Source organism: Pseudorca crassidens, chromosome 2 (genome assembly GCF_039906515.1).
Source record: "Pseudorca crassidens isolate mPseCra1 chromosome 2, mPseCra1.hap1, whole genome shotgun sequence".
Taxonomy (NCBI): Eukaryota; Metazoa; Chordata; class Mammalia; order Artiodactyla; family Delphinidae; genus Pseudorca; species Pseudorca crassidens.
Window position 1 is genome coordinate 7,250,296 of NC_090297.1, and position 26,831 is coordinate 7,277,126.

The 26,831-nt window shown below is 62.4% G+C and overlaps 1 protein-coding gene across 1 annotated transcript; it reads left to right on the forward strand.

The window, feature by feature from the left end:
• The first annotated feature begins 459 nt into the window (after positions 1–459).
• On the forward strand, positions 460–24,976 carry TMEM201 (transmembrane protein 201). The gene is made up of 11 exons (XM_067719436.1): positions 460–700; positions 7,551–7,671; positions 8,330–8,524; positions 9,751–9,927; positions 11,080–11,432; positions 11,917–12,120; positions 17,454–17,686; positions 19,766–19,837; positions 20,514–20,813; positions 21,625–21,762; positions 22,912–24,976. The coding sequence occupies exons 1-11, from the start codon at positions 588–590 to the stop codon at positions 23,007–23,009; spliced, it is 2,004 nt and encodes a 667-aa protein (XP_067575537.1). The 5' UTR covers positions 460–587; the 3' UTR covers positions 23,010–24,976.
• Positions 24,977–26,831: the final 1,855 nt, after the last annotated feature.

The following is a 26,831-nucleotide window of genomic DNA, read 5'->3' on the forward strand; positions in this document are numbered from 1 at the left end:
TGAATTACGTTCCGTAGCATGGCTGTCCCATGATCTAGTTACCTTCCTCCCTATGGCAGGAGTGGGCGGGGTTCATGTTTCTGCAAACTAATTTTTTGACCATTGGAGTGGCTTCAGTGGAAGCGGCTTAAGAAGCTCCGACTTGCCGTAAAACAGCGTCGCGCGCATAGGCCCGGTTTGGCTAGGCGTTGGGAAGACAGGACTAGCCGGGGAAAGACTTATTAGCCCGGGATGCTGAAGTTGGGGCGCCTGGCGAGCGAAGCGGGAGCGGAGAAGGGCCGGGCCGGGCCCCGCGCCACCTCCCCCCTCCGGCCGCGTGAGGGCGCGCTCTGGCCGGTACGGCGACTTCCGCCGGCGCCCCGCCCACCAGGCTCGCCCCACGCTCCGATTGGCTGCGAGGCGGGAGCGCGCCGAGTCAGGGGGCGGGCCCGCGCCGGCTACAAAGCGGCGAAGGTCACGGCGGGAGGAGGCGCGCGCCGCCGCTCCGCGTCCCGCCCGCGGCCCTCGGCCCAGCCGCCAGCGCCACCGCCGCCGCCTACCGCCTGCCGCCTGCCGCTGCCCACAGCCCATCGCCCGCGCCAGGAGCCATGGAGGGAATGAGCGCGCTGCTGGCCCGCTACCCAACGGCCGGCCTGGCCGGCGGCCTGGGGGTCACGGCGTGCGCCGCCGCCGGCGTGCTGCTCTACCGCATCGCACGGAGGTGAGTGCGCGCGGCCCACGCGGCCGGCTAGTATCACACCCGCGCCCCTGCCCCCGCACCCGCCCTCCGCCCGCTGTCCTCCCAAGCCCGCCGGCTCCGGGGCCGCCCGCGCCTCGCTGTCCGTGAGCGCGGCGAGGCCGCGGCGCGGCGGTGGGGCCCGGCCCGTGTGTCCCCGCGCCGAGACCCACTGTGCACGCCCCGCCCCCGGAAGGAAAACCGGACTGGGGATCCCCAGTCGGGAAGCGGCTGAGGAGTGGGTTGGGGGACCCCAGGAATGTGGGGCGGGCGGGGACAGCCAGCGCTTGACGTACGAACTTCCTCCCCCGCGGAGATCTGCGCTGGCCCAGCTGCAGGGTCTGCAGGGCCCCCAAACCCGGCGGGAGCGTCGAGCGGGGGTCGGGCCTTGCTCCTTTCCGTCTTGAGCCCCGATCCCTGGTCCTCAGGGGCACGTTGGGTCGCGTGAACACCGACCGGTAGTTTCTGAGCCGCATACGCTGTCTCGGGCGTTGTTCTAATCTCACATAAGCCCATTTCAGAGTCACAACCCCTGCTCTGTCTAGAGAAGCTGAGGGACAAAAGAGCTACATAAATTGTTATTAATTAGACGAGTCAGGGTGTGAGCTGAAGTATCCTGACCCTGGAGCCTGCATCCCTGACCCCCGGGCTCCACAGCCTCCAAGAGCAGGCAAGCCTGACATACTTCAGAGGTGTTTAAACCGGGCTGGGCTGCCCAGCGGGTTCAGTGGCGGCTCCCCACCCCCGACCCTGGCTCCGAGATCATGCTGACCCCACTGTGCACAGCTGGTCTCCATGGTCAGGGATAAAAGCTTAATGGCCTCTTGCTTCAGGAGGACCTCAGGGGCAGCCCCACTGTCAACCCACTTGATCCACCTTCCCAGGGGATAGGGGAGAAAGGTGGGGTTGTGAGAACATTCTGGAGACAGAATGGGTGGGCTTGTAGCTTCAGCAGGGGATGTGGAAGCGCAGCTCTTAGGTGGGAGAAGCGAAGGAACTTGCCCACGGTCACTCGGCAGCAAGTGGGGGAGCTGGGACTTGAACCTGGAAGGCATGTCTGTTCTTCCTTAGCCACCACCGTGTACTGCTTCTCACCCAAAGGGAAAAGAAGTGAGGGCGACTGAGTCACAGGCTTCCTGGGGGAGGAAGGGGTAGGAGGGACATCAGCTGTGTCTGCAGGATGAGCCAGACTGGCAGGCTGAGGAGGGGGTGGCCTCAGGGGTCCCTGACAACGCACAGCTCTGCGTGTCCCAGCTTCTGCCCAAAATTTGGAAGCTGGAGGGGCTTGCCGGACCAGCTGGTTCAAACCAGTTATCTTATGCACGAGGGAACGGAGGTGCAGAGGTGCATGCCGCCTGCTGTTGCTCAGATTCCCAGAGCGTGTCGACGGCAGAGGTGTGTCCAGAGCCCGGTTTGCCTCCCAGTTAACCGGGGGCAGGGAATGTCAGCCCAAGGACCAGAGCCTGGGCCAGGTCTTGTGTCCAGGCTTTGCAGCTCTCACTTGTGTTGGTGTGGCTAGATTCGCACTGGGTTTGCTCACTGTGCCTCAAGCTCCCGTCTTGTGCTGCCGCTGTTCCTGGGGGTCCCGTCTCCCCACCTGGGCTGCCAGCCACAGCTTTCCCGCTCCCGGAGACAGGAGTCTGAGGCCTTGGTGCAGTGTTGGGTGAGCTGCTTCGAGGGGAGCCAGGAGGGTACCAGTGTGGCGTGACACCAGAGTCGTCGTGTGGCATTGGGACCTTTTGATTGAGAAGGACCAGCCCTTTCCCAGGAGGCTCTGAGATTCTACCAGAGCGCTGGCTTTTGTCTGGGGGTCATAAATTAGCCACTGTCACGATTCAGAAGCAAGACCAGGCTGAGCCCTTCTCCTCTGTGGGGGAAACAGTGACAGTGAGGAATGGCTTTGGCCACAGCGTGGGTTTAGAATGACCCTGGGGAGGGCATGTGAGGAGAGTTGTTTCTGGAAATGGACTTGGCCGGCTGGGTGTTTGGGGGCTCAGCACAGCGATGGAGGGACCTGGACGGAGGATCGGCCGGCGAGCAGGGGGAAGAGCCTGCTTCTCTGAAGGGCTGCGGTCCCCAGAGCCTCCGGCAGGGCCAACCCTGGCTTCCCACCCGCGGAGTCCTCTTGACCGGACTGTGTGTTATGACCTGGCGTGAGGCAGGAGCTGCTGTTGGCCCCATTCTACAGATGAGGAAACAGAGGCCCAGGGAGATTGGGCTTCCTGCCCTATGACACCAAGTTGCTAAACGGCAGAGCCCTGCCTCACTCTGGCCCTTCAGCTCCTAACCAAGCCTCGTGCTCTGGGTCCTCACTGAGCAACTTGGCTGTCACTCTGCACCCATAGGAGGCCAGGTGGAAGCCCCAATTACACTTCCCCAGGCTGGCGCGCCCTGTACCCAGGAAGTCTTGGTGGCTTCCTGTGCCTCCCCCACCCAAACTCCCACCCCCAGGCTCTGCCGCTTGCCATCGTATCCATCTCCTGCCATCACATCCCTACTCAAGACCTCTGGAGGCCCCCGTAGGTGGTTATCGGATTGTCCACTTTCTGGTGTTTGGGAACAGAGAGGATGCAGCCTCCCAGGTAAAAGAGTTAAGCCTCGGCCTGGCGTCCAGGGTCCCTGGTTCCCGCTCACCTCTTGCCAGGCTCTCCTGGTGCTGCGCACTCTGGCTGGGGGGACCCTGCTCTCCACACGCATGCCGGGTGGTGCCCTCCTTGTCCGCAGTCCATCTGTTTGAGGGCCACCTGCTCATTTGCCTTGCTGGCCGGTAAACCCGTTCTTGAGGGTGACGGCAAATGCACCACTTGTTGGCTCTCTCCTATTGCACCTGTCACCAGCTGCCCTGTGAGGTCGTTGTTCTCGTCCTTGTGTCCGGGTCAGGAGTGGAGAGCCTCGCTCATCTCTGCCTCCCTGCGATCCAGCGTGTGCCCAGCCGGCGCTGTGCTGAGGGACCGGTGTGGTCCACCGAGGGCGGATCCGGGCTTTCTGTCTTGGTGTTGGCTGGACTGCTGTGGGCCTAAGTGTGATTCGCCTTGAGGCTGGCGCGGGCGGCTGGAGGCCCGCTGGGTCCTGGTGGCACTGAGCTGCACATTGGTGCCGCTGTCCCGCTGCCCAGGAGCCTGCTCCTTGGATTCTCTCTGGTGGATCGGACAACACTCAGGGCACAGAGGAGCAAGTGAGGAGCCGTGTGGGGTCCGACAAGGACCCCTCGCCTATGAGCCTATCCTGGGATCCCCTCGGGGCCCTGCTGGAGGCTGACCTCTCGGCCCCCAAGGGAACCAACCTGACTCTCAGAGACCATCTTCCAGACCCCGCCAGGCCAGCACGTGGTGCCCAGGGTCACAGGCTGTGTGCCAGACCCTCTCGGGGAACTTCTCAGGGCCTGGCAGAGACTGGTGGACGCATGGGCCTCCCCCAGATTCTGAGCACCCCCCCCCAGCCCCCCAACAGGGACTGATCCCCATCAGTGTCTCTTCCATGTGGCACAGTGCTGGGCTCACAGCAGGTGCCCACCCCCTGGCAGGGTCCTGGACCGAGGGCCTGGAGCTGCAGCCCTCAGAGAGGTGGGCCAGTGGTGGGCTAGAACTGACACCCCCCGCTCCCACCAGACCTGTAGGGCACGGCGGGATGCCAGGGCATGAGCTCTGTTGTAACTAGCTGTCCGTGTGTGGGGCTGAGGGGGTGATACCATTGTTGGGGGCCTGTGTTCATCTTTTCTTCCCCATTGTGGGTTTGGGGCTTGTGGAGGGACGGTTCGAGAGCATGCAGCTGCCCCTGGCTCCCCCCCAGGGGCCCATCCTGCCCTTGGCTGCCTCAGGCCTCCTCCAACCCCCGCAGAGCCTGAGAGAGCTCAGCACACAGGTAGCAGGAGCTGGGTGAGTACCTTCCAGACCCTCCCGGCCGCTCACCCTCTGGGGCCCAGCCTTCCACCTGAGGTGGCCTGGCCTGGACCCACCTAACTTGCTCCTGCCTGTGTCACAGGGACATTCTGTCTTGTCCCCTCAGATCTTGTCCACCACGAAGAGTGGTTTGACCCAGAGCCTCACTGGGGATGGAGGTTGTTGGCTTGCGGGAGAAGCGTGTGAGGGGTAGGAGGGGAGCAGGCTGGAGGGCCTTTTCCCTGAGCAGCAGCAGAGCCCCGGCTAAGCGGGCGCAGAATAGGCTGACCCAAGGGCTCCTGCGTCAGGCCTGGTAGAGGTGGGTGCAGGCCCATAGGCCAGGCCCGCGCCGTGGCTGTGGGGACAGTACGTACGAGCTGTGAGGTCAGCCGTCAGGCGCAGCCCGCGAATGTGAGTCACTTCATCCACGTGTCTGACGCGTGGCGCTTCCGGCAGGCGGCAGCGGCGCTGGTGCTTGGGGAGCCGACATTCACACCCAGCTCCCCATAGCTTTGCTGGTCCGTCTGCCGCTCACAGGCCTGCACGCGCTTTCAGGGCTCACCCCTTGGGAGCTGTGGGAGGTGACTTCCTGGCGCGGGGACCCCATCTGGCCAAGGTGGCAGGCAGCTGCCCTGTCCGCGAGAGAGGACCCTCACCCCGCCAACCCTGGGCAGGGATTACCAAGCCAGAGCCGCTGGCCCAGGGACCAGGACGTATCCCCAGCCTCCCCTTCCTGCCACCTCCTTCCAGGCCAGGCTCACTTCCCTAGCAACAGAGCTGGAGGTTCAGGGTAGAAATGATGACTTCCTGGGCGGGAGGGGCTTCGTGCCTGGCCCCCTGGCCCCCTGGCCCAAAGCTTCAGTTCCTGCTCGCCTGCCACCGGTCGTCTTTATTCCCTTCCCATCTCTCTTTATTCGTGGGCTGCCAGGTCTCCTGCTGGCTTCTTTCCAGAGGCGGGGTGTGGTGCGGTGAGCTTCTGGGGTGAAGGGGGCAGAGGGACCCATCACGAGGACAGCAGGACCTGGGGGCAGAGGGGAGAGGTTTTCCGGCCTGCCTCATCACCCCTTTGGACGCAGCACTGTGCACTCTAACAGAGAAGCCTGTAAAGCAGGTACAGATTAACAAAGAGAAAGCCAAGTGCCGGCTTCTCAGCAGAGCAGGTTCCCATACCGCTAGCCGCCTCCTTCCACTGCTCTTTGCCTGAAGCCCGGTGAAGCTGTCAAAATGCCTCCGCTGATCACCTGCCCAGCTCAGCACTTTCCTGAATTCCCTCATTTGGGGAATGGACGTGGCAACTACCAAGCAAACACCTCCAGTCCCAAGGATCTAAAACAATGTGGGCGACAGGTGGCAGCTGCTCTCCTGGGGTGGGGACTTCTGTGAAGCCCAGGAGGTGCCTTCCGTCCGAGCCCCTCGGCAGCCTTTTGTGGGCAGAGATTATCATTATCCCCCTTGGCCAGATAAAGAAAGGACTTTCCCCAAAGGCCACACCATGACCATGAGCCGCGCTGCCCAGTGCTGCTGTTTCTGGGCCTTGCCCTGTGGTTCAGTGATGCTGAAGACGTGCGGTCCCTTGTCGTCCATTCTGAGGCCCTTGGCCTGAACTGGAGCTGCAGGTGCCCTCTGTGGACCCTGGGACCCTTCCCTGCGAGGTCTGGTTTCATGTCCTTGTCTCTGTCCGGGCTTCCTTCTCCCCTCCCCTGCCCTCCCCATGTAAGCTGTCATTTATGGGTATTTAGCTGGGCACTGTAAGCGCTTCCCACACTTGACATGTCTTGTCCCCAGTCGACAGGTGAGAAGACTGAGGCTTGGAGAACTCTAGTAACCTGCCCACGGACAGTGGAAGGGCAAGGCCGGGAAGCATCAGCAGTGTCAGAAGCAGCAGCTCTGCTTCCCGGGGGGCCAGCCTTTCTTCCAGGCCCCTGACAGTCCCGGGGACAGGGTAGTGACAGCCAGCGCCCTGCGTCGCGAAGCACCTTTATGTGTCTTGTGTCATTGGGTCCTTGTAACACGCAGATGCCCTGGTTCTGTGATCGCTCCCACTTTGCAGATGCGGGCCGAGGCTGGGAGAGGAGAAGGTGGCAGAGCCAGGGGCTCTGGCTCGCAGAAGGTTGGGGCCGTGCTGTCCTGTGGACAGTAGGGGTGTCCGTGTGTGGTATGGCTGCCCATCCCAGCGAAGGCCCAGGCGGCACCCCCAGAGCTGGAGGTGGACTCTGGGGGTGAGTAGGGAGACAGGAGTGGCAAGGCCAGGACCCGAGGGTCCTGCTTGCAGCTGCCACCTGTTGCCCACATTGTTTTAGATTCTTGGGACTAGAGGGGTTTGCTTGGTAGTTGCCATGTCCATTCCCCAACCCCCTCGACACACACACCCCCAACAGCCAGGGAGATGGATGGACGGCCCTAGAGCACAGATCTGTCGGTGTCTGGGCTGGGATTATCCTTCACACCCCACCTGTCAGCACACATGTGGCTGGCAAGGGCCACTGTGGCCAGCCTGTCCTGTCCCCCTGCTGGGGAGGGGTGGCCCCAGGCTGAGCAGCCTTCTGCAGTCCCTACCCCTTGGCCTCCTTGGCCCTCGCTCTCCTGGGGACTTCTGTGAAGCCCAGGAGGTGCCTTCCCTCTGGAAACTCCCCAGGGAGCACCATTTCCGCATCCTGGGAACAGGCCCAGGTCTGCGGGCCTTGCGGGGGTGGAGGGTGGTCCTAGAGCCTGGTCCCTGTCGGCCCCGTGGCCTGGCTGGCCCTGGGTTCTTGGTGCCTCTCCAGCTCGGGGAAGGCTTGGCCTCAGAGGCCAAGGAGAAGCCCAGGTCCTGCCGTTGGACACACAGCGTCCTGTCCTCCTCCGCCTGCCTGCATCTCCAGCTTGGGGTCCCCATCCCGCTTCCCACATGCTCTCCCTGGTCTCCTGTCACATGGGTACGGAGGTCTTCCCGCTGATTCCACTCTGCTCGTCCACAGGATGAAGCCGACACACACCGTCGTCAACTGCTGGTTCTGCAACCAGGACACGGTGGTGCCCTATGGGAACCGCAACTGCTGGGACTGCCCCCACTGCGAACAGTACAACGGCTTCCAGGAGGTGCGGCCCTCCCATCCAGGACCTGTGGGCCCTGGGCCCTGACCCTGGGCCCCTCCTTTGAGGAGGAGCAGACAGGCTCGGGCAGCTAGGGTGACTTGGGCAAAGTCCCAGCTCTGAAACTGGCAGGTTTGGGTTCAGACCCGGATCATTCTGGCTCTGAAGCCCAGTCTCTGCCTTGCCCCAGGCCGGGGTCGGCAGGCTCTCTGCGGGCCGGGCAGTGAGGGGTTCAGGCTTTGCAGGCCGCACGGTCTCTTGTGACCACTCGGCACTGCAGAGCCTCCACAGACGTGTGAGCGCATGTGGCTGTGAATAAGCCCAGGAAAGCTTTACTCACGGACGTGGGCAGCCAGCCCACCGCCAGAGTTGGCCGACCCCTGTGCCAGCCCCTGCTGGGTCCTGAGGAGGGACACCAGGCGGGAGTGTGGGCAGGGGCGGGGTCCAGGCTGCACCCTCAGCGTATCTCCTGTGTTGGGGGTTCCCGTGAAGTGTTTTTGGAAGAAGAGCTTCTGCGTTGCACGTAGAGCAAGGGAGTGTTAGCGGTCCACTTCCGTGGAGTGCGGGCACGCGGGCCCTCCGTCCGGCGCCTGGCCCGAACCCGTGGGGAGGCTCTTGCCCGTAGGGAGGGGCTCCCCTGACTCAAGTCCTCCTCCCCCCCCAGAACGGCGACTACAACAAGCCGATCCCCGCCCAGTACCTGGAGCACCTGAACCACGTGGTGAGCGGGGCGCCCGGCCCCCGAGCCCCCATGCAGCCCCCGCAGTGGGTGAGCAGCCAGGTGCTGCTGTGCCGGCGGTGCAGTCACCACCAGACCACCAAGATCAAGCAACTGGCCGCCTTCTCGCCGCGCGACGAGGTGAGCGGGTGTGGGAGGGGCTGGGGGTTCGAGCAGTGGAGGGGAGGCCCCTCCTCACCCCAGCCCCGTGCTGGCCCTGTGTTCCGCGTGTGTGATCTAGTCCATCTCAGCTGCCACTCGCTTCTCGCTCTCTCTGTCTCGTGTCACTGCTCTGGGGGCCCCAAGCCTGGGAGCATCGTGGAAAGCCCAGCTCCTGCCAGCCCAGAGGGCTTTGTCCCTGGGTAGGGGGAGGTAGGGTCCTTGGGCTCCAGCTTGGGGCCCTGTTGGACCATCCTGTCCGTGTCCCTCTGAGTCAGTCTTAGCCACTGGCTGGCGGGCAGTTTGCTCTGGAGTTGGTAGACGATGTCCCGGCTTGTGGGAGAGGAGGGGACACAGGTGCTGCCGAGAGGCTTGGTGTTAGGGCTTTGCCTCCCCCGGGTCCACCGTGGAGCCCAGCAGCCTTGTCATCTAGCTGGTGTCACCTCAACCAGTCTGGGGGTTCTGTGACCTCAGGAGAAAATCCCAGCTGAAGCCCAGAGACACTGACTTTCCCAAGGCCCAGCCTGGGAGTGGGGGAGGGAGGGAAATGGAGGTGAGCTGGGGCTGGGAGGGGAGAGGCAGGGAGGCTGCAGAGAGAAGGGCAGGCATGTGCGATGAGGCAGCCAGGGCACCTCTTCGGGCACATTCAGTCCCAGCAAGAGATGAAACTGATAACCCTCCCGCCCTCCCCTGGAAGCAGGGAGGGAGGGGCCTGTTGCTGCGTCTCTTGGGGGAGGAGGGGTGGGAGGGGACTCGAGTCTCCTGGGCTGTTCCTGAAACGTAAAGGCCCTTTGGTTTCTGCTAGGGCCCTGGCCCGGCCAGGGGCTCTCCGGTGTCTTCTAGACCACTGGGCTTAAGGGCGGAGGCAGCCCCACCTCTGGGTTGTCCATCTGCCCGCGTCCAGGTGGTGTCAGCCCAGAGCTACCTTCCCCCGTGGGTCACCTGCCTTCCTGGAGCTCTGGAGTCCGGGAGCAGGGCCTGAAGCAGGGGCCACGTCCCAGACTCTGGCCTCAACGTGCGTCCTTCGGAGCGACAGAATTGGCTGGAGTGTCTGCTGTCAGCTGAGGGCCCTGCTGTGTCCCGGCCTCTGGGGGCCCCTTATTCCCAGCCGTTTGTCCTGTTGGGCAGCGGGGGAAGCAGGTGCAGATTGGGGACGACTTGCACACGGTCGCCCCCTGGAGACCCTGAGCCTCTGTCTCCCTCCGCAGGGCAGATATGACGAGGAGATCGAGGTGTACCGGCACCACCTGGAGCAGATGTACAAGCTGTGCCGGCCGTGCCAGGCGGCCGTCGAGCACTACATCAAGCACCAGAACCGCCAGCTGCGCGCCCTGCTGCTCAGCCACCAGTTCAAGCGCCGGGAGGCCGACCAGACGCACACGCAGGTCCGAGGGGCGTCCATGGGGCACTCCAGGCATCCCAGCCCTGGGGTCTGTGCAGGAAACCCCTTCCCAGAGGGCTGGGCCAGTGACTGGGGGGCAGCTCTGCAGAGCTGAGGCCCTTTTCCCTGGGGCAGCAACTGTCCCGTGGGGCCACATCCCAACCTGTCCCCAGACACGGAGCGGAGCAGGGGTCCTAAGGAGAATGTTAGTTATTTGCGTGCGTGACAGGGGTTTCTGAGCTGCCCTGCTGAGCCTGGGCACCTGCCAACACCTGTGTGGGTTCCTCCCAGCGCCTTCGTGGTGGGTGCTCTCCAAGGCGCCACGGAAACCAGACTTGGGGAGGTTAAGTCACTCGCAGAGGGCCACGTACCTGGTGTGTGGTGTCACCAGGATTTGAGCCCAGGACTGGCTGGCTAAAACCATTGTTAATTTTTATCACTGTACTCAGATGCTGGAATATCCTGGCTTAAAAAAATGTGATATAAGTAGCAAGTGGGTTTAGAAGTAAAATCCATCCTCCCCAAAGAAACTCCCACCCACCCCCTGGGTCCCCGGAGGTGCCTTCTGGTTGTGGCCATCTCGCTGACTGGTTGGTGTGTGGTTTCCAGTCTGCAGCCAGGCCCCCGACCACACAGCCACGCGCCAGCCACACGCCCACTTGCACAGTGGGATGCTCTGACCCTTGCTTTCCTCCTCTCCACCGTGTTCCCAGACTGAACAACTTACTGCTGTTTTTTTAAGCTTAATTTTGGCCAGAGTTATCTGTATACTTATTACAATTCCAGTTAGAGCCACAGTAGGAATTTTTTATGAGAATTTGAAAACGATTGAAAAAAACGTACTTGAAAGAAGAGGTCATCATCACTTCAAAAGGATTTCTGTAGAGAATGTGGCAGCACAGCTCTTCCCCACACAGGAGCTCGCAGTGGGGTGACGGCCCAGAAGTGAGACAGAGTAATGGGACCCAGTGGTGAACCAGAAACAAAGCCAAGAGGGTGTGAGAATTTAGGGCGTCTCTGATCATCAGGAACTGGTGGGTTCTTCGGCAGGTGGGCCCCGGCCAGACCCCTGTGCACAGAGTGGGCACCAGGATGGGTGTCGGTGGCTCTGTCCCTCTTGCCGACCAGTCTCTCCCTCCCTCCCTCCCTCCCCCAGAGCTTCTGCTCGTCCGTGGTGAAGGCCCCACTCCAGGTCATCGTGCTCCGAGCCCTCGCCTTCCTGGCCTGCGCCTTCCTGCTGACCACCGCGCTGTACGGCACCAGCAACCCTTTTGCCCCGGGGGCGCCCCTGCCCCCGGCCCTGCCACCTGGTAGCAATGGCTCGGCCCCGCCTGACAACAGCACAGCCCCTGGGGCCGAGGGCTGGCGGCAGCTGCTGGGCCTGCTGCCCAAGCATGCGGCGGAGAAGCTGCACGAGGCCTGGGCCTTTGGGCAGAGCCACCAGATGGGCGTCGTGGGGCTGGGCCTGCTCACCTGCCTGCTGGCCATGCTGCTGGCCGGCCGCCTCAGGTGCGTGGGGGGCAGGCGGGTGGGGCATGGTGGGAGCAAAGCTCCAGGCTGGAGGGGCGGGGCTCTGAGGGGCCACTGGGGCCACACCGCCTCGCTGCTCCACCTCAGACTCCTCATCTGCACAGTCGGCTGACGATAACCTGGCTCACGGGCTGTTGGAGGGTCGAGTGGGCGCCCTTGGGCCTTTGCTCTGCTTCCCCGTGCGGTTGCAGACCCTGTACCGAACGGTGTCCACATCATCTCCCAGTGACTCTGAGGGAGGTTTCTTAGCCCCATCGTACAGACTAGAACACTGAGGCTCAGAGAAGCACTGACTCGGAGTCATGCGGCCTGTAACTGTTGGAAGCGGCATTCAGAGGCCCACGCTCTCCTCATGGCCCTGGGTTCTGTCCTCTGAGCAGGGCTGGGGGTGGATGAAGGTGGCAGAGTGGGAGGGGTCGCCGTATCCCGCCTCGCTGGGCCCTCACTCCCGCTCTCCCCGCAGGCTCCGGAGGATCGACGCCTTCTCCACTGGCCTGTGGGCCCTGCTGCTGGCGCTGCACCTGGCCGAGCAGTACCTGCAGGCTGCCTCGCCCAGCTGGCTGGACACGCTCAAGTTCAGCACCACGTCCCTGTGCTGCCTGGTGGGCTTCACAGCAGCCGTGGCCACGAGGAAGGCGACGGGCCCACGGAGATTCCGGCCCCGAAGGTCAGAGAAGCAGCAGTGACTGCGGGGGGAGGACAGACGGACGGACAGGCCCAGGGCTTTGCCCGCAGCGCAGACAGTGCCCCTCTGTCTTGCATCTTTCTTACCTGCCTCACTTCCGGCCCTGCCCAGCCTAGGGCCCCCGGTCCTGGCCCAGCCCCTCCACTTCCCCGAGGAGTCAGGCCTGCCCCCCTTTCCTTTCTGGCTCCACCAAGCCATTCCCCAGCCCAGGCCCCCAGCCCACCGAGTGCTCTCTAGCTGCTCACTGCCTCCACCTCTCTGGCCAAAGACCCCCTCACCGTCCTGAGCCTGGAACACGGGCAGCGCCCATGCTGCCTGCCTCTGACCCGTGGCTTCCTGCTGGCAGCTCCAGGCACCCCACACTGGCCACAGCCCTTTTCCTGGCTCTGACACCACGGGAAGAGGGTTGCAGGCCTGCTGCCTGCTTCTCCTCTCACCTTGCCCCGCCTCTGGGCCCCCTGACATGGGTTGGTGGTGGTGGCTGCAGGGTGGGCCCTGGCCGCATGGCCTGACCACGTGGGCTGCTTGGCATGGGCAGGTGGTGCTGAGCCGGGGCCAGAGCAGAGTCCCCTACCTCGTCCCACCGTCGCTTCTCTGGTCTGTCCCTTTGGTCCTGCCCGTTGCCCTGTAAGCCCCGTGGAGCTGGTGAAACCAGGAAGAGACAGGGCTGCCCCCTGGGTTCCCTGCTCTGAGACCCTGTTATCCCTCAGCCTCCTTCCCCAGGAATGGAGAGTGCAGTTCTTAGGCTCAGACAGGCCTTGACCATGAGTGTGTGGGGGGAGGCCTTTCTCAAGGTGGACAGGAGGAAATCCTGCCTCTCCTGTAGTCAGCAGGTATCTTAACAGCCAGGCCGTGGTGAGAATTGGCCCAGGCTGGGGGGAGGTCTAAGGTCTAAATACTCTCTCCTTTACTCCTCTATCTTTTGGGCACCACTGTGAGCCAGATAGGCAGAACCTGGGCACACACACTCTGCCCACTCTCCTGGGAAGCCCCTGGGTTCTGCCCTCGAAAGGCAGGACCCCAACCGTTATGGCCAAGCCCTCCACTCATTCCCTGCAGGGACTGGGGTTCAGGCTTCCTGGGCCAAGGCGGCCCTGATTGGCAGGCAGCGCGGGACCTGAACTGCTCTCGTTGGCCCTGTTCCCTTCCCCCCATACCAGGGGTGTCCCCAGTTTCCTCCTCTCACCCCCTTCCTCCAGCATGATGCCTGGGAAATGTCCCAACTGCCCAAGGTTAGCCTGGAGTAAGGAGCCCAAGGGACACGCAGGCCCATGACACCAGGTCATTGTCACCTTGTCCCTCTCTGGCCTGTCACTGCCCTCCTCCTGGCCCCTAGAGCCCCTCAGGGAGGGCACCACAGCTCCTGCTTCCCACTTCCCTGTAGGGCAGCCGCAGACCCCACAGGCCTTCAGCCTCGCTCTCCCTGGGCCAGGCCCTGCTGTGCCAGCCTATTTACTGCCTGTGGGTGGAGAGCTGGACCCCTCTCCAGGGCCCCTGAGTGCTGACCTTGGTGTGGATGTGCTCTGGAGGCTGACGTGCCGTCCACGTTTGGAGGCAGTTCCCAGCCTGGGGGCTGCCCTCCCAGGGCCGTGGCAGGAGGCTGGACCAAGGCCGTGCGCCCCTCCAGGGCCCTGGGTCCTGCAACTCCTCACTGCAGGCACGAGCCCCCTCCAGGTGTGGCCCCAAGTGTGCCAGCCCCTCCGCTGTACACATGGGAGCCCAGGGAAGGCAAGAGCGGATCACACGCATGTGCGGGTCACACTCAGGAAAGGGCGGCCAGCTGGCTGAGCCTGAGGGGCAGGTGGAGCGTGCCCGGCTCAGGCCCCTCGCAGAGCCCCCGGGGAACAGGAGTCGTGCCCAGGCCCCTCCGTCCTCGGGTTCTCGGGCTCCGAGGCGGCCACCCCTCGCCACTCACCCCTCGCCGGCCGGGTGGGGAGCGCCCGGGTGGAGCGTGAGATGGAAGGGCGCTGGCGAGGCAGAGGGGGAGTGGGCTGGCCGGCCGCCGGCCTCGGGGAAAAGGCGCGGCGGGCGCCAGGCAGGGAGCCAGTGTCTGTTGGCTGTGCGTGCCCTGCCCTCTGGAATCTCCCGTTCTCAAGGAAGCTGGCAGCGCGATGCTAATTACTGTTTTTCTTGGTGTTGAGTAGAAGCAGGACATCTGTGTGTACGTGTGTATTTAAGTTAAATTATTTATAACAACCCTAACCAGCTCTCTTGCTGGCCAGGAGCCTGCTGAGCAGATGTCGCTCCTGCCCTCTAGTGGGGACGGAAAGACACCTTCATGTCACTGAGATGGAGCTCATCGAGGAAGGCTTCCTGGCCTCTTTAGTGTTTGGTGTGATGTTTTAAAATCACCCACCTGTCCCTTAAAGTTTCATTACATAGAGCATATTCCAGCACCTTCCGACATTACTGGCGACAGCTGAGGAAGTGCGGGCACCACTGGGATCGTGGCTTATTACCTGGGAACGTGTCGGCCCTGCTTGGGGCCTCTCTCCCCTCCGCTGGGGACGACAGTCACCATCTGGGATCAAGGGGCCGTCTTCTCCCTCCAGCTCTGGGGTCCCCGCCCCAGGCCGAGCAGGCTCACTCGTAACGCGTGCCCAGGAGCCCGCCGGGAGGGGCCCGTGTCCCTTCTGCCTGCAGCTGTCACCGAGTGTCCCGTCCTCTCTTGTGCAGACGTGGATGATTGTCTAGTGATCCTCCAATTACTGTAACCGCAACTCCCGGCCATAGATGTAGTGTTTTTGATGCTGTATTTTCAATAAATGCCTCCGGGGCCCTGCTTTGACCGGTGGGCGTCAGGCACCACGTCTTTTCTGGTTTTTTTCTTTCACGTTCCTTCAGAGGCTTCTGTGCCGGGGGCGGGGGCTTCGGGGGACGGGGGTGCCCACCAGAGCCAGGTTTGGGAGCTGGCAGCATGGGCACCAAGTGGCTCAGGGCCCACCATCCTCGGGCGCCCTGCTGGCTCGTGCTTCTCCTCGTCTCCATAAACTGCTGCTTAAAATGCAGTCCTCTCTCCTGTTCCCGGCTTGGCCTGGGGTTGGCTTGGAAAATCAAAGGTCCCCCTCAGTGTCAGATGGGAGGCAGTGCAGCCAGCCGCCTGCCCCCTCGCTGGAGCCCCTGTGTCCCGGCGGACACACAGACTTGGAGCCGGGCCGGGGCCTCTCTGAGATGGGATTTGAAGGCACAGGCGGTCTGGGCGGGCCTCGCCAGAGGAAGTGTCGGTCCCCGTGCAGCGCTCGGGAGCCTGGCGGAGATGGGGCTCCTTTGACAGGGGCCTCCTGGGGCCTGTCTTCTGCGGAACCAGGACAAGGGCTCACGCTTGGCGCTTCACAAGGATCTGCTAGTTGAGTGATGCCACTGCATGTCCCGGTGAGAGGGTCAGACCACAGAACCGTCTCCCCCTCGGCGCCACCATTTTTAGTAGCATCAGAGATTGGGACACCTGTACCGGGCGGATGAGAGACTCAGGTTATAAGCTCTGGGGCAGCGCCAGGTGTGAGCAGGATCTGGGAAGCGTAGGAAAGGGCTGAGAAGACCCAGCTTCTCCTGGGCCCAGCTGGCCACCTCTGAAACCTGCAGCCTGACTTGGACCCTCTCCTCTTACTTGCCGATTACTGCAGGTGGCCCTCGGCCGACTCGCGGCCTGGCCTGGCCTGTGGGCTGCCCGGTGGGGCGGCACAGGAAGCCCAGCGCAGGCAGAGTCGCGCTGCTGCCCGCTGGAAGGGCCCGGGCGTGCCCGCCCCCATGGCCCACGTGCCCCGCCCTCATCAGGCTGCTCCTGCACAGGGCAGACGGGGTCCTCTGGGAGGTGCAGGCCCCAGCAGGGGGCGGGGCTTTGTGCGTGATTGGAGCGAGTTGGCCAAAGGTCCCAGCGCACCTTCACCGCCCTTCACTGTCGTGCTGAGTGTCCCCCCACCTTGCAGGCCACTCCTCAAGGTCGTCTGTCCTGCCAAACGGTATGTCATTCTAAAATGACAGCACAAAATCGTATCTTGTATTTAGAGGCAGAACCTTCCGCAGGCGTTTTGGGGGAAAGGAGGTGTAGGGGTCAGACAGGCTTAGGCAGGATGGGTCAGCGGGTGGAATGCAGGCGCGTCCAGCCTGGGGCCAGCCAGGTTGCCCAGGCTCTGCCGTAGATTTGCTTGATTTCCCCGCGTCCCCCAGACACTGGGCCCCGGCTTTGGTTCTGAAGTCCAGGTGGTTTCCTGGTGCTTTGGAAGGCTTTAAGGAGGCCACGCGATTCTCCAGGAGGGCGTCAGCTGACCCCACACTTTCCTCATAAAACTTGTTTAAAGAGAGGGGCAGAGATGAGAAATAGGGAAATCAGTGGCGTGGAGATATTGGCCAGCGGTGCCCCGAGCTCAAGGTCGTGGTGGGCACGGGGTGGGTACCTTAGGCAGCCCCCCGGCTCTGCTGCAGGGACTGAGCCAGCCTGCCCGTCCGTCGGCACATTATCCATGGGCTCAGTTGTCCCTTGGGGACCGAGGTAAGGCTGGACCTCCCGCAGCTCCGTCCAGACGGCGGACTAATCATGTATTAACTGTCTCTGTCCCTCCCCCTCTGTAATCGGTTGCCTTAATCAGAAGCATGGTTGACATTCTGGCTTGGGGCCACCGGGTCCTGTCGTGTGATCTGTACCGTTCTCGAGTTAAAGAGACACTGTCACCTTCCGTCTTTCGGGCAGCCTTGCGATCGTTACGGGTCTTTCTAAGTTCAAGTTGGTGTCCGGCCAGAGCCTCTTCCCTGAGATTCCCAAGCTTGGCTGCCTTCCGCCCCGCTCTTCCAGGGGCTTTCGAGGAGTGTCTGAGACCAGAGGGCAGCGGCAGGACTCCCAGGGTCGGGCCCTGGGGAGCAGGGGCTCCCCGAGCTCGGCCGCTGCCGGGAGGCTCTGGGCACCAAGCGGGTAGCGGCGCGGAGGAGCCCAAGGCCGTCGGCCCAATTGAGCGGCCAGCGCAGGGCTGGGCGTTTTTTGCTTCGAGGTGAAGGGTTGACGTGAGGCTGGTGAGGGCGACAGTGTCACTTTAATACCGAGACTCGTAGTGGACCTAGTTTGCTGTGAGGCTGAGGGGATCGGAGGGGGCATGCCGGGAGGGGTGGGTCACGCTGGCGCCTCCCAGCCACCCGCTCCTAATGGCGTGAATGTGGTCGGACTGCTTTTCTGCTGCAACTAACACACGCCTCCTCTGGGACCCCGACTCGTGCCCCACCTCGCACCGTGGGAGGGGAGGGGGCCCGCCGTGCGGAGGCCGCTCCGGGGGCCCCCGGGGCTGACCCAGTCCCCTCTCCCATGCCCGCTGGGCTCTCTCTCGCAGGTACTTCCCGGGAGACTCTGCCGGCCTCTTCCCCGCCGGCCCCAGCCTGGCCGTCCCCTGCCGAGGCGTTGCAGGCCCCTCGCCGGCTCTGTTCATCCCCGCCCCGCCCGGCTTCCTGCCACTTGCCAACCAGCAGCTGTTCCGGTCTCCCCGCCGGGCCTCGCCCTCCTCGCTGCCTGGCCGCCTCAGCCGGGCCCTCTCACTGGGAACCATCCCCTCTCTGACGCGAGCAGGTAGGTGGCGCTCGGGCCGTGGTGGGCAGCGCGGGGCTGGGGACAGCCGGGCTCGGGGACTCTGGCTGAGCCCGAGGTGGGTGGTGGTGCTTCTGCTTAGAGACGGGCGGAACTGGGTTCAGACCCTGCTGTGTCCACTCACGGGCTGCCTTAGCCAAGGGGCTTAACCATGCTGAGCCTCAGTTGCCCTCAAAATTGAGGCCAGTGGTGGAACCCACTCCATGGGTGGTCGTGAGGGTTAAACCGGGTGGTGGATTTAAAGTGCTTAGGCAGCCGATGGGTCCGTGTCCCCTCCCGTGGGGTTCTGTCTTTTATCACCGTTCTCACCGTTATTATTAACTGCTGTTGTTCTGAGACTCTGGGGACTGGGAATTTTGCCCCTGGCCTTCCTGTGTGGTCCACAGGGCAGGGATTCGGTTCAGGTCTGCTACATTTATGGAGCCCCGGAGTGACCAGCACCTGGTCCCTGTCACCGGAGGCTTTGTCTCATCCCTCCCCTTCCCCAGCAGGGTCTTCCGTGACGACCCTCCTCACCTTGGGAAGCCACCCGGTGCCCACGGGGTTTGCTTCACCCTCGGGGTGCGGCCTGGGGTGCGGGGCTGTGCGGCAGGATCCAGCCTCTAGGAAGGTGGGCGGCATCTTGGTTAAGCCGGGCTTGCTGACGTGCAGTGTCTCTCTTAAGCCCCTGAGCAGCTCCCCCAAGCAGGGGGCTCCCCCTCCAGTCCGACACCCCTCTGGACCTGTTTCCCTCCGGGACTCGCCCAGCGTCTGCTGTGTGCAGTCCAGCATCCTCGTAGGTAGAGGGTGGGCCACAGTGCAGGAGACACGGCTCGCTGGACACAGCTCGTGAGCTGAGCGGTGGGTAGTGTTTGAGGCCTTCGGGCTGGGATCGAAGGGGTGAGAGCCCCGAGCCGTACGGAGACCTGGACTCCAGGGACTTCTGTGTCACCGAATGTGAGCCGTGTTGCTGGCAGAGGGTGGCTGCCGCCTGCCCTCCTCTGGAAATGGCTGTTCAGCAGAGTTCCTGAGCCCGTGGCCGGCGAGACCCAGCTCAGGCCTTGGGGCTGACGGACAGGGCCTCTGCGGGCCCTCCGTGAACAGCAGCTGGAGCCAGGGGGAGGGGAGCAGAGTGGATATGGAATGCCCTGGACCCAGGGACCTGGAGGGCCCGGAAGCTGGGCCCTTCCCCAGAAGAGTGTTCTCTGTGTCAACAGGCAGCCTCCGGGTTGCCCTGGGAGGCCCGAGGCAAGGGCTCAGGAGGCCCCCTGCCCCGAGGGTGGCAGAGCAGTTCTATGGAACGCAGGCTGGTCTCAGGTGGGATCCCGGAGTCTCCGTTGCTGGGGCGGGTCCTTGGCTCAGGTGTCAGGAGGCCCTGGTGGTCCGGGGCGCGGGCGCAGTACCAGGTCCGTCTTCCCGTCTCTCTGCTCTACTGGCCTCTGCACCTCTCGCTGCAGGCCTCACCCCTGCGTCCCTGCAGCTCAGCCCCAGCAGGAAGGCCCCTCCCCAGTTCTCGAAAGGACTCGGGATGTGCTTGGGCCACGTGGCCATCCTCACACAGTCACTTGGGGGTTGACCTGGGTCTGTGTCCCCGGACCGGTGGGTGGAAGGGGCAGGCGGGGCTCTGTGGCCGACGGACCCCTCAGAGCCCTTGGGGCAGTGGGGCAGCAGCCCCCACGCGGGCGCGTGGAGGCCGCCGGCTCTCTCCACGCTCGGCTGTCAGCAGGGCACTTGGGGGACCAAGGGGCTCGTGAGATGGAGCCCCTGCCCTTGGGGTGCACTTGGCTGAGGGAGGGGCAGCGGGCTCTGCGCACCAAGGCCCAGCGCGGGGGGTCAGGCGACGGGTTAGTGGAGCAGGGCAGGGTTCCAAACGGCTGAAGCAAAGGAGGCGCAGGTCAGGTACCGGGACGCGACCTCCCGTGCAGCCTGCTGTGGGCTTCGGCCTCCTCATCCGCGAGGCGGGAACGTGCCCTCGTGAAAACTCCACACGGTGACGGTCTTGGCAGAGCGAGGGGGGAAGGGGGCTGGAGCCGGGGCCCTGTCTCCGCAGGGACCTGTGTTGCCTTTCTCTTTCCTCTCCAGACTCAGGGTATCTGTTCAGTGGGAGCCGCCCACCGTCTCAGGTGTCCCGATCCAGAGAGGTTCCGGTTTCAGGTGAGGAGGACAGAACGCCAAGAGGAGTGACCGGGAAGCCGCCTGAGGCAGGGCAGCGCATGGGCCGGCGTTTCCAGAGCGTGTGCAGGGCGGGACAGCAGCCGCATTGAGCGTGAGCTTTGGGGTCAGACGGGCCCCCAGAGGGGGTCACGTTCAAACCCCAACCCTGTGCCTCCCAGCTGTGCAGCCCTGGGCAAGTGCTTCACGCCCTGTGCCTCAGTCTCCTCTTCTGGGCAGTGGGCGTGAGAGTTTCTAGGATCAGCTGCGATGCTGCTGTCCTTACAGTGGTGACGGAGGGAGGCGGCACTGGGGGTGCCGGCGTCAGCGGGGCTCAGGGTCGCTGACCTCAGGTCTCCAGGGTTGGTTTCTCCCCAGGCCTTGCTCTCAGCTGAGGGAGGAACCAGGGGCTTTGGATAGAAGTCAGGGGGAAGGGGGCAGAGGGGGCATGGCTGAGGCTCCGGGATCCTCTCCCCTCTCTCGGGTGCCTGGTGGGGTGCAGGCCCCTCCTACCTCAGTCCTCAGCAGGGCTCCCTTCTGCCCCCCAGTCTAGGCCCAGCCTCGCCTTTCTCCCTGGGTCAATACAGGAAAGAGCCCCAGGACCACAGCCGGTCTATAACCAGAGCAGACATTGACACGATATTGTCATCTTTGTTTCTGTCACCCTCCCACCCTCCAGATTACTTCTCTCTGCTGTCGGGGAGCTGCCCCTCCTCCCCCGTCCCTTCCCCAGCGCCCTCCGTGGCTGGCTCCGTGGCTTCCAGCTCTGGCTCCCTGCGCCACCGCAGGCCGCTCATCAGCCCTGCCCGGCTCAACCTGAAGGGGCAGAAGCTGCTGCTGTTCCCATCGCCCCCCGGGGAGGCCCCTAACACCCCCAGCAGCTCCGATGAACACTCGCCCCGCAACGGCAGCCTCTTCACCATCGAGCCGCCCGCCGTCCCGCAGAGGCAGCCGGCGCGGGACACGAAGCACAGCGTGGGTACGGCCCTCTGACCGCCCTCTCAGAGGCAGGAGAGCCCAGCGGGCCGTGGGAGGCCTCTGGTCAGTGTGCAGCGGTGGGGACACCGTCAAGAGGTCACACGGGGCCTGTCCTGGCTCTTATCTGACTGTGTGGCCACTGTCCCAAGTCCCTGGCCTGGCTGGCCTGGCTTCTGGTGACCTTGAACCCTCCAGGACGTTGCCCTTTTTTGGCTGATTTTATTTTCTTCTTTTGCAATTGACCTGGAGGCTCCTCTGTCCCTTGGGATGGTCAGAAATGCATCAGGCCGCATCTGGTTGCAGATGTTTTTGTTTTGCTCAAATGAAGTTTTTCCGCAAAGCATTTTAGAATTTTTAAAATTAGGCCTCAACCTTTAAAATCTAGAACTTTCACATGAATGTGTGGATTTCCTGTGTCTCGTATTATATCAGAAGATCTGGCCACGCTGGGCCAGACAGGTAGAAGGGCAGGCTGAGGTCCCACGCCCCAGCCTCTGCCACTCCCTGCCCCACCGACCTGCCCCCTCCACAGCCTCGCTTGTGGCCGTCGTCTTCTACCGCCTGGCGGTGTTTGAGTTTGTTGCTCCTGATCTAAAGCCAGCTCCCTTCATGGCAGCTACACAGACAAGACCTGAATGAGGACCTGGCCTCCCACTGCCCACTGCCTGGGGCGGGCCGAGCAAGTTGGGACCGGCAGGGCTGGCTGGCCGGCCACATCTGAGGACCATCCTGGGATTGGAGGTGGAGCTGCCCCGCGTCTGTCCCTGGGGGTGAGCCATGAGCTCCCACTGAAACGCCCCTTCTCCCTGCAGACATGAAGTCAGCGCCGGAGGGGGGCAGCACGTGCAGCAGCCACTCTATCAAGAAAGAGGACGACTCGTCCCGGTCGTCCTCCTGTGTGGTGGACACCACCACCAGAGGGTGCGCGGAGGAGGCCCCCACCTGGCGAGGTCTGCACCCCGTGTGACGTGCGGGAGGGGGGCAGGGTAGCGCGGGGTCTCCAGGTCTGCAGCCGCCTCCTGAGAGCTGTCCGAGAACAGCCCCTCGAGGGCTCTTGGGTGACAGAAGAGGGTGAGACGGCCCACCCGAGGCCTCCTGGCCCCCGTCTGTGGCAGCATCCCCACTCAGATGAGGGTCTGCATCTGCGCTCTTACAGGAGCCTCTGGCCACAGGCGGCTGTTTACACCTAACAGTTAAAATGTAACAACAATAAAAATCTACTTGCTTAGCTGCACCAGCCGCATTGCAGGCGCTCCACTGCCGCGTGTGGCCTGTGGCTGCTTGACTGGACAGAACAGATGCAGAACACTTTCACATTTGGAGAAAGTTCCCCAGGAGGGTGTCAGCGTGGGCGCCCTGGGGCCAGTGCAGAGGCTGCAGGCTGTGCAGGGCACTGAGTTGCCTGGGTTCAAATCCTGGCTCCTCTGCTTGTGGGATGGGGGCGGGCTGTGACGTCAGATCCCAGTTCAGTGTAAAGCCCAGCGGTCGGCTCCTGGTGCCCCCTCCAGGTGGGTGGGAGACGTGTATGTTGACAGGATTTTCCTGGAAATGGGCGCTGCTCCCAAATCAGGTGGGGTCTGGGATGTGACCCAGCAGCATCAGCTTGGGGTGGGGGACCCCAGTCAGCAGCTTACCGCCTTTGAGGCGTGGGCAGGGTACTCGTCCTGTCCTGTCTGTAAAGCTGGTGTACCCCATGGCAAGGTGCAGGTGTGTACCACCCTAGCCCGGGACCTGCCTGGTGGCACAGGGTCAGGAAGAGAGGCATCTTCAAGGAGTCAGGACTTGGGAATTCCCTGGTGGTCCAGTGGTCAGCACTCCGCTTCCACTGCTGAGGGCCCGGGTTCAATCCCTGGTCAGAGAAGTACCATCCCACAAGCTGCGGGGCACGGCCGAAAAAAGGAGTCAGAATCTAACTAAGTGACCCCACGTTCCTGGGTCTTTTCAGATGGAGAGGCGTCTGGGTGCCCCGAAAGAACTGGGGTGGGGCCTCAGTCTAGGAGCACCTCCCCTGGGGGCGGGGCCTCAGCCCAGGAGAGCCTCCCTGGGGGCGGGGCCTCAGCCCCACATTGCTCACAGGTCTCTCGTTTTCTCTCTGGAAGGTCGTTTAGCCCCCTCGCTGATCCGGGGCCTCCTGGCCGTGAGCTTGACTGTCAACGCCCTCTTCACCTCGGCCTACCTGTACCAGAGCCTGCGCTGACCCGCGGTCCGCAGCCTCCCGGCACCCAGAGAATCTCGGAGGGTGCGCCCAGGTGCATGCCGCTTCCACCACTGCCGGCCTCAGCCCTCCTCGAGGGGCTGCCGCCTCCGCCCTTTTCTCCAGGGCCCTGGACCTCGCCAGAGGGAGCCCTGTTCCCGGAAGCCTTCTCCCCACCTAACAGACTGCGGGGCTGGGCATGGTCTTGGGGGTCCCAGCCCTCCCCGCCCACCTCTTTGGCTGACATCAGTTGTGTGTTTGGTGCTGACGCTCTGATCCTGAAGCCAGGGGTCCCCGAGGGGCTGCATGACCCTGGGGTCCCTCCCCACCATCCAGCCCTGCCTGGCGGGAACGCCACGACTGCTGTGACGGGATCAGGAGCTGTGGCCCTGAGCCCGCAGCCGCGGGCTGTGATTACATCTTCGTACTGTACCCCTCTGTCCCGTGGGCCGCCTCAGGCTCCCTGGGGGAGGAGGGAGGGGAGGTCTCCAGCCGGGTGGAGGATAAACCTCCCCTGGCAGGCCCCGTTGAGGGCTGGCATCTTTTGCCGTTGTCCTGCCCCTTCCTGTGGGCTGTGGGTGACGCCTTCCCTCTGGCTCTCCTGGGCGGGCAGGTGAGTTTCCTGCCCAGGGCCCCTCAGAGTTCCTGGGTCTCAGGGGCCCAATTGGACTCATGTAAGCACCACCCCCCAGACTCACTTCTCCCTGCTTGTGTCCCCATTTTATTACCTCTGGTGACCTTCCCTGGCAGCAGCCCTGCAGCCGTGAGAGCACTACCCAGGGCCCGCCCCGCCCCGTTTCCAGGCCCCTCCCTCATGCACTGTCCACAGGGGCCTTGTTTGACCCCCTCAGCCTGCAGGTCTCTGATGAGACTGGACCCTCACGCCCACCCTCAGCATTCTGCTGTCGCGGTGGGCTCAGCGCGATCTCTGTCTCCAGGCCACTCTGGCCAGCCTGCTTCCTACCCCACGCCCCTTGGTCCTGCCACTGCCCTTCCGACCGATACGGCAGGTCTGCCCCCTACACCTGCCCTTGTACTGGGGTCCCATCCTGCCCCCGAGAAGAGGAAGGGTGGGTCTCAGTCTGGCACAGGGACCCTCAAGATGCCGTGAGGAATGAGAGACTGCCTGTGGGTGTCAGCATCCCCGTCCCGCTGCCCTGGGCCCTGGACGCAGGTGTGGGGCTGTGTGTGTGTGTGTGTGCGTGTGTGTGTGTGCGTGTGTGCGTGTGTCAGTGCACGCGTTCGTGCCACTTCAGGAGGAAGCAGCAGCCTCTGTGAATTCTGAGACTCGTGTGGGGAGGCTCGCGACGGCAGGGGAAGGGCCTTCACTCTGTCATTCAGGGATAAAGTTTAATTTTATTTTTTTACACATTTTTGCCAGGCAAGGCGTTCTGCTGGGAAGCAGGATGCCCCCAGTCCTCCCTGCCGGGGAGGTTTAGTTTTATTAAGCTTTGGGTGCTTTTTTAGTAATTTTTTTTTACCATGTGGGGAAGGAGGTTGCTCTGACATCCCCCCACTCCTGAGAGCTACTGTTTCCTGCCCTACCCCTCACCCCAGAACGAGGGGGATTGGGGGCCAGGGGCCACGCCACGTCCCAGACTCCAGCTGCCAGAGATGGTTCCAACTCGGAGGTGGTGCCTCTTGGCCTCCATTCGTACTGTGGGCGTGGCCGTCGAGTTTTTTAATTTTACTGTTTGCCTAACCAAGCCAAATTCCATTCCCGAATACCCTTCCTCTCTGGCTCTGAGGAAGCCCTGACTGAGTGCCCAGCCCCCTCCTCTCGCGCCTGGGCCCGCCTGGCCCCTCCTGCCCAGGGCCGGTGGTCCTAGCACCCCCCAGGGGCAGGGGAGAGGCTGGGCGGGGAGAGGGCTGACTTACGTTTTCTTTCAAACAAAAAACACAACCTTATTTTTCTTTACAAAAGCAAAAAAAAAAAGGAAACCAAAAAAGATACCAACCTTTGAACTATACCTCAGTCTGTCTCGTCTTTATTCTCTTTGGGCAGCCCAGGCCTCGGATTGGGGGCCGGGGCGGCGGCAGGGGAGCCCGGGCTGCCGTGGAAGTGACTTCATTCGCTTGTTTCTTGGATACAGAGCCCGGGGTGGTGGGTTCTGAGTGGCAGTGTCCCCAGAAGGACTGAAGGGTTTGAACAGGACGTTATCGGCCTGGACGGGCCTGGACGGGCCTGGGCGGCGGGAGGGTGAACCAGAGTCTGCTGAGCAGAGACGGGAGGCTCTGGGCAAACGGCATGAGCAGGGGCTTAGCCGTCTCTGCGAGATCCCGTCCCAACCAGCGGGCCAGCGTCCTAAGCGTCCCAGCACAGGTTCTGGGCCCAGGCTGCCTGGTGACTGCGGAGTCTGCATTTTTATGGGCTTCATTTTGATGCTGTGAAGTAACAAGCCCACCATCCAGGGCTGAGCTGGGGATAATTAAAGCACCACACGATGCAGAGGGCCTCGTTCGGGCCCAGCACCCATGGGGAGGGTGGGTGGTGAGTGCTTGGCTCCCTGAGGCCAGCGGGGCAGATGGGAAGGGACGGGGCTGGACTGCTCACTCCGACTGCACTCAGGTCACAGCCGACCTTCTGGGGCAGCAGGACCAAGCTGCCTGCAGGTGGAGCCACAAACACCCTGAGTTCACTGACCTCAGGGGTGTGATGTCCCATGAGGCTGTGACCTCAGGGGGCCAAAGGGCCCACTTCTTAGGAGCCCTCTCCTCCGTTGAGCCTGCGAGGTGCCTGCCCAGGAAGAACCAGAGGCTCCCTTAAAAATCACGCGGGTCCCCTTGCTCAGGGCTCACACCCAGCCCTGTGCTGGGAAGAGGAAACCCAGCTGAAGGGGCCGCGGGGAGGCTCAAACACAGTTGTTTCTGTGAGGGATTTCTTCCTTTAGGTGTGTCTGTTATTATCTTACTAATGTCATCTGTTTTTTTTTTTCTTTTCTTTTTTTAATATTTATTTATTTGGCTGCATTGGGTCTTAGTTGCGGCACACGGGATCTTCCGTTGCAGCGTGCGGGCTCTTCATTGTGCCATGCGGGCTTCTCTCTAGTTGTGGCGTGCGGGCTCAGTAGTTGCGGCGTGCGGGCTTAGTTGCCCCGTGGCATGTGGGATCTTAGTTCTCCGACCAGAGATCAAAACCCGTGTTCCCCTGCATTGGAAGGCGGATTCTTAACCACTGGACCACCAAGGAAGTCCTGTTGTTTTCTTATAAAAGGGAAATACGTTTATTGTAGAAAATCTAGAAATACAAGTGAGCAAAAAAAAAAAGACTCATAATCCCACAATTAAAATATTGGCATCTACCCTTTTCTTCTACATACATATCTTCTTTTTTCTTTTCTTTTCTTTTACGAAAGTGGGATCTTTCTGTCCACAACATTTTGTCACTTTACTTCTCACTTTACACCATCATGGGCCTATTTCCATATCAAGTGTGACTTCTCGTCCCTCTTAAAGGCTGCCTTCCCCGTCAGCACAAGCAGGTAATTTTACCTTCCCTTACAGCTGAGCATCTAGAAGCCTTATCGTTTCTCCCTGCTTTTATAATTGGGACAGCAGTAAGCATCTGGTAGGAACCTACGTCTTCTGTACTGAAGACTTTTCTTAGGATAATTCAGATAATTCAGATAATTCTGAAGCTTTTTATATGCGTTGCCTGGTTGCATTCTAGAAAGCTACAGAAAATGATGAGTTGTTTTTTGTTTGTTTTTTCAAAACTCTGGAGCTGACTTTTGCTTTGGAAATCTGCACCTGGTTACCAGACAACTTATGTGGTGGGGTGGAAAGATCAGATCGAAGTTCTGGTCACATTTGTAAAGAGATGGT

What these genes read in the sequence shown, in the direction of transcription:
- TMEM201 (XM_067719436.1), top strand. Translation starts at nt 588, where the DNA reads ATGGAGGGAATGAGCGCGCTGCTGGCCCGCTACCCAACGGCCGGCCTG. An exon ending in AGTACAACGGCTTCCAGGAG is followed by an intron (nt 7,672 to 8,329) that starts GTGCGGCCCTCC and finishes CTCCCCCCCCAG; the next exon opens with AACGGCGACTACAACAAGCC. An exon ending in CCCCTCTCTGACGCGAGCAG is followed by an intron (nt 17,687 to 19,765) that starts GTAGGTGGCGCT and finishes TTTCCTCTCCAG; the next exon opens with ACTCAGGGTATCTGTTCAGT.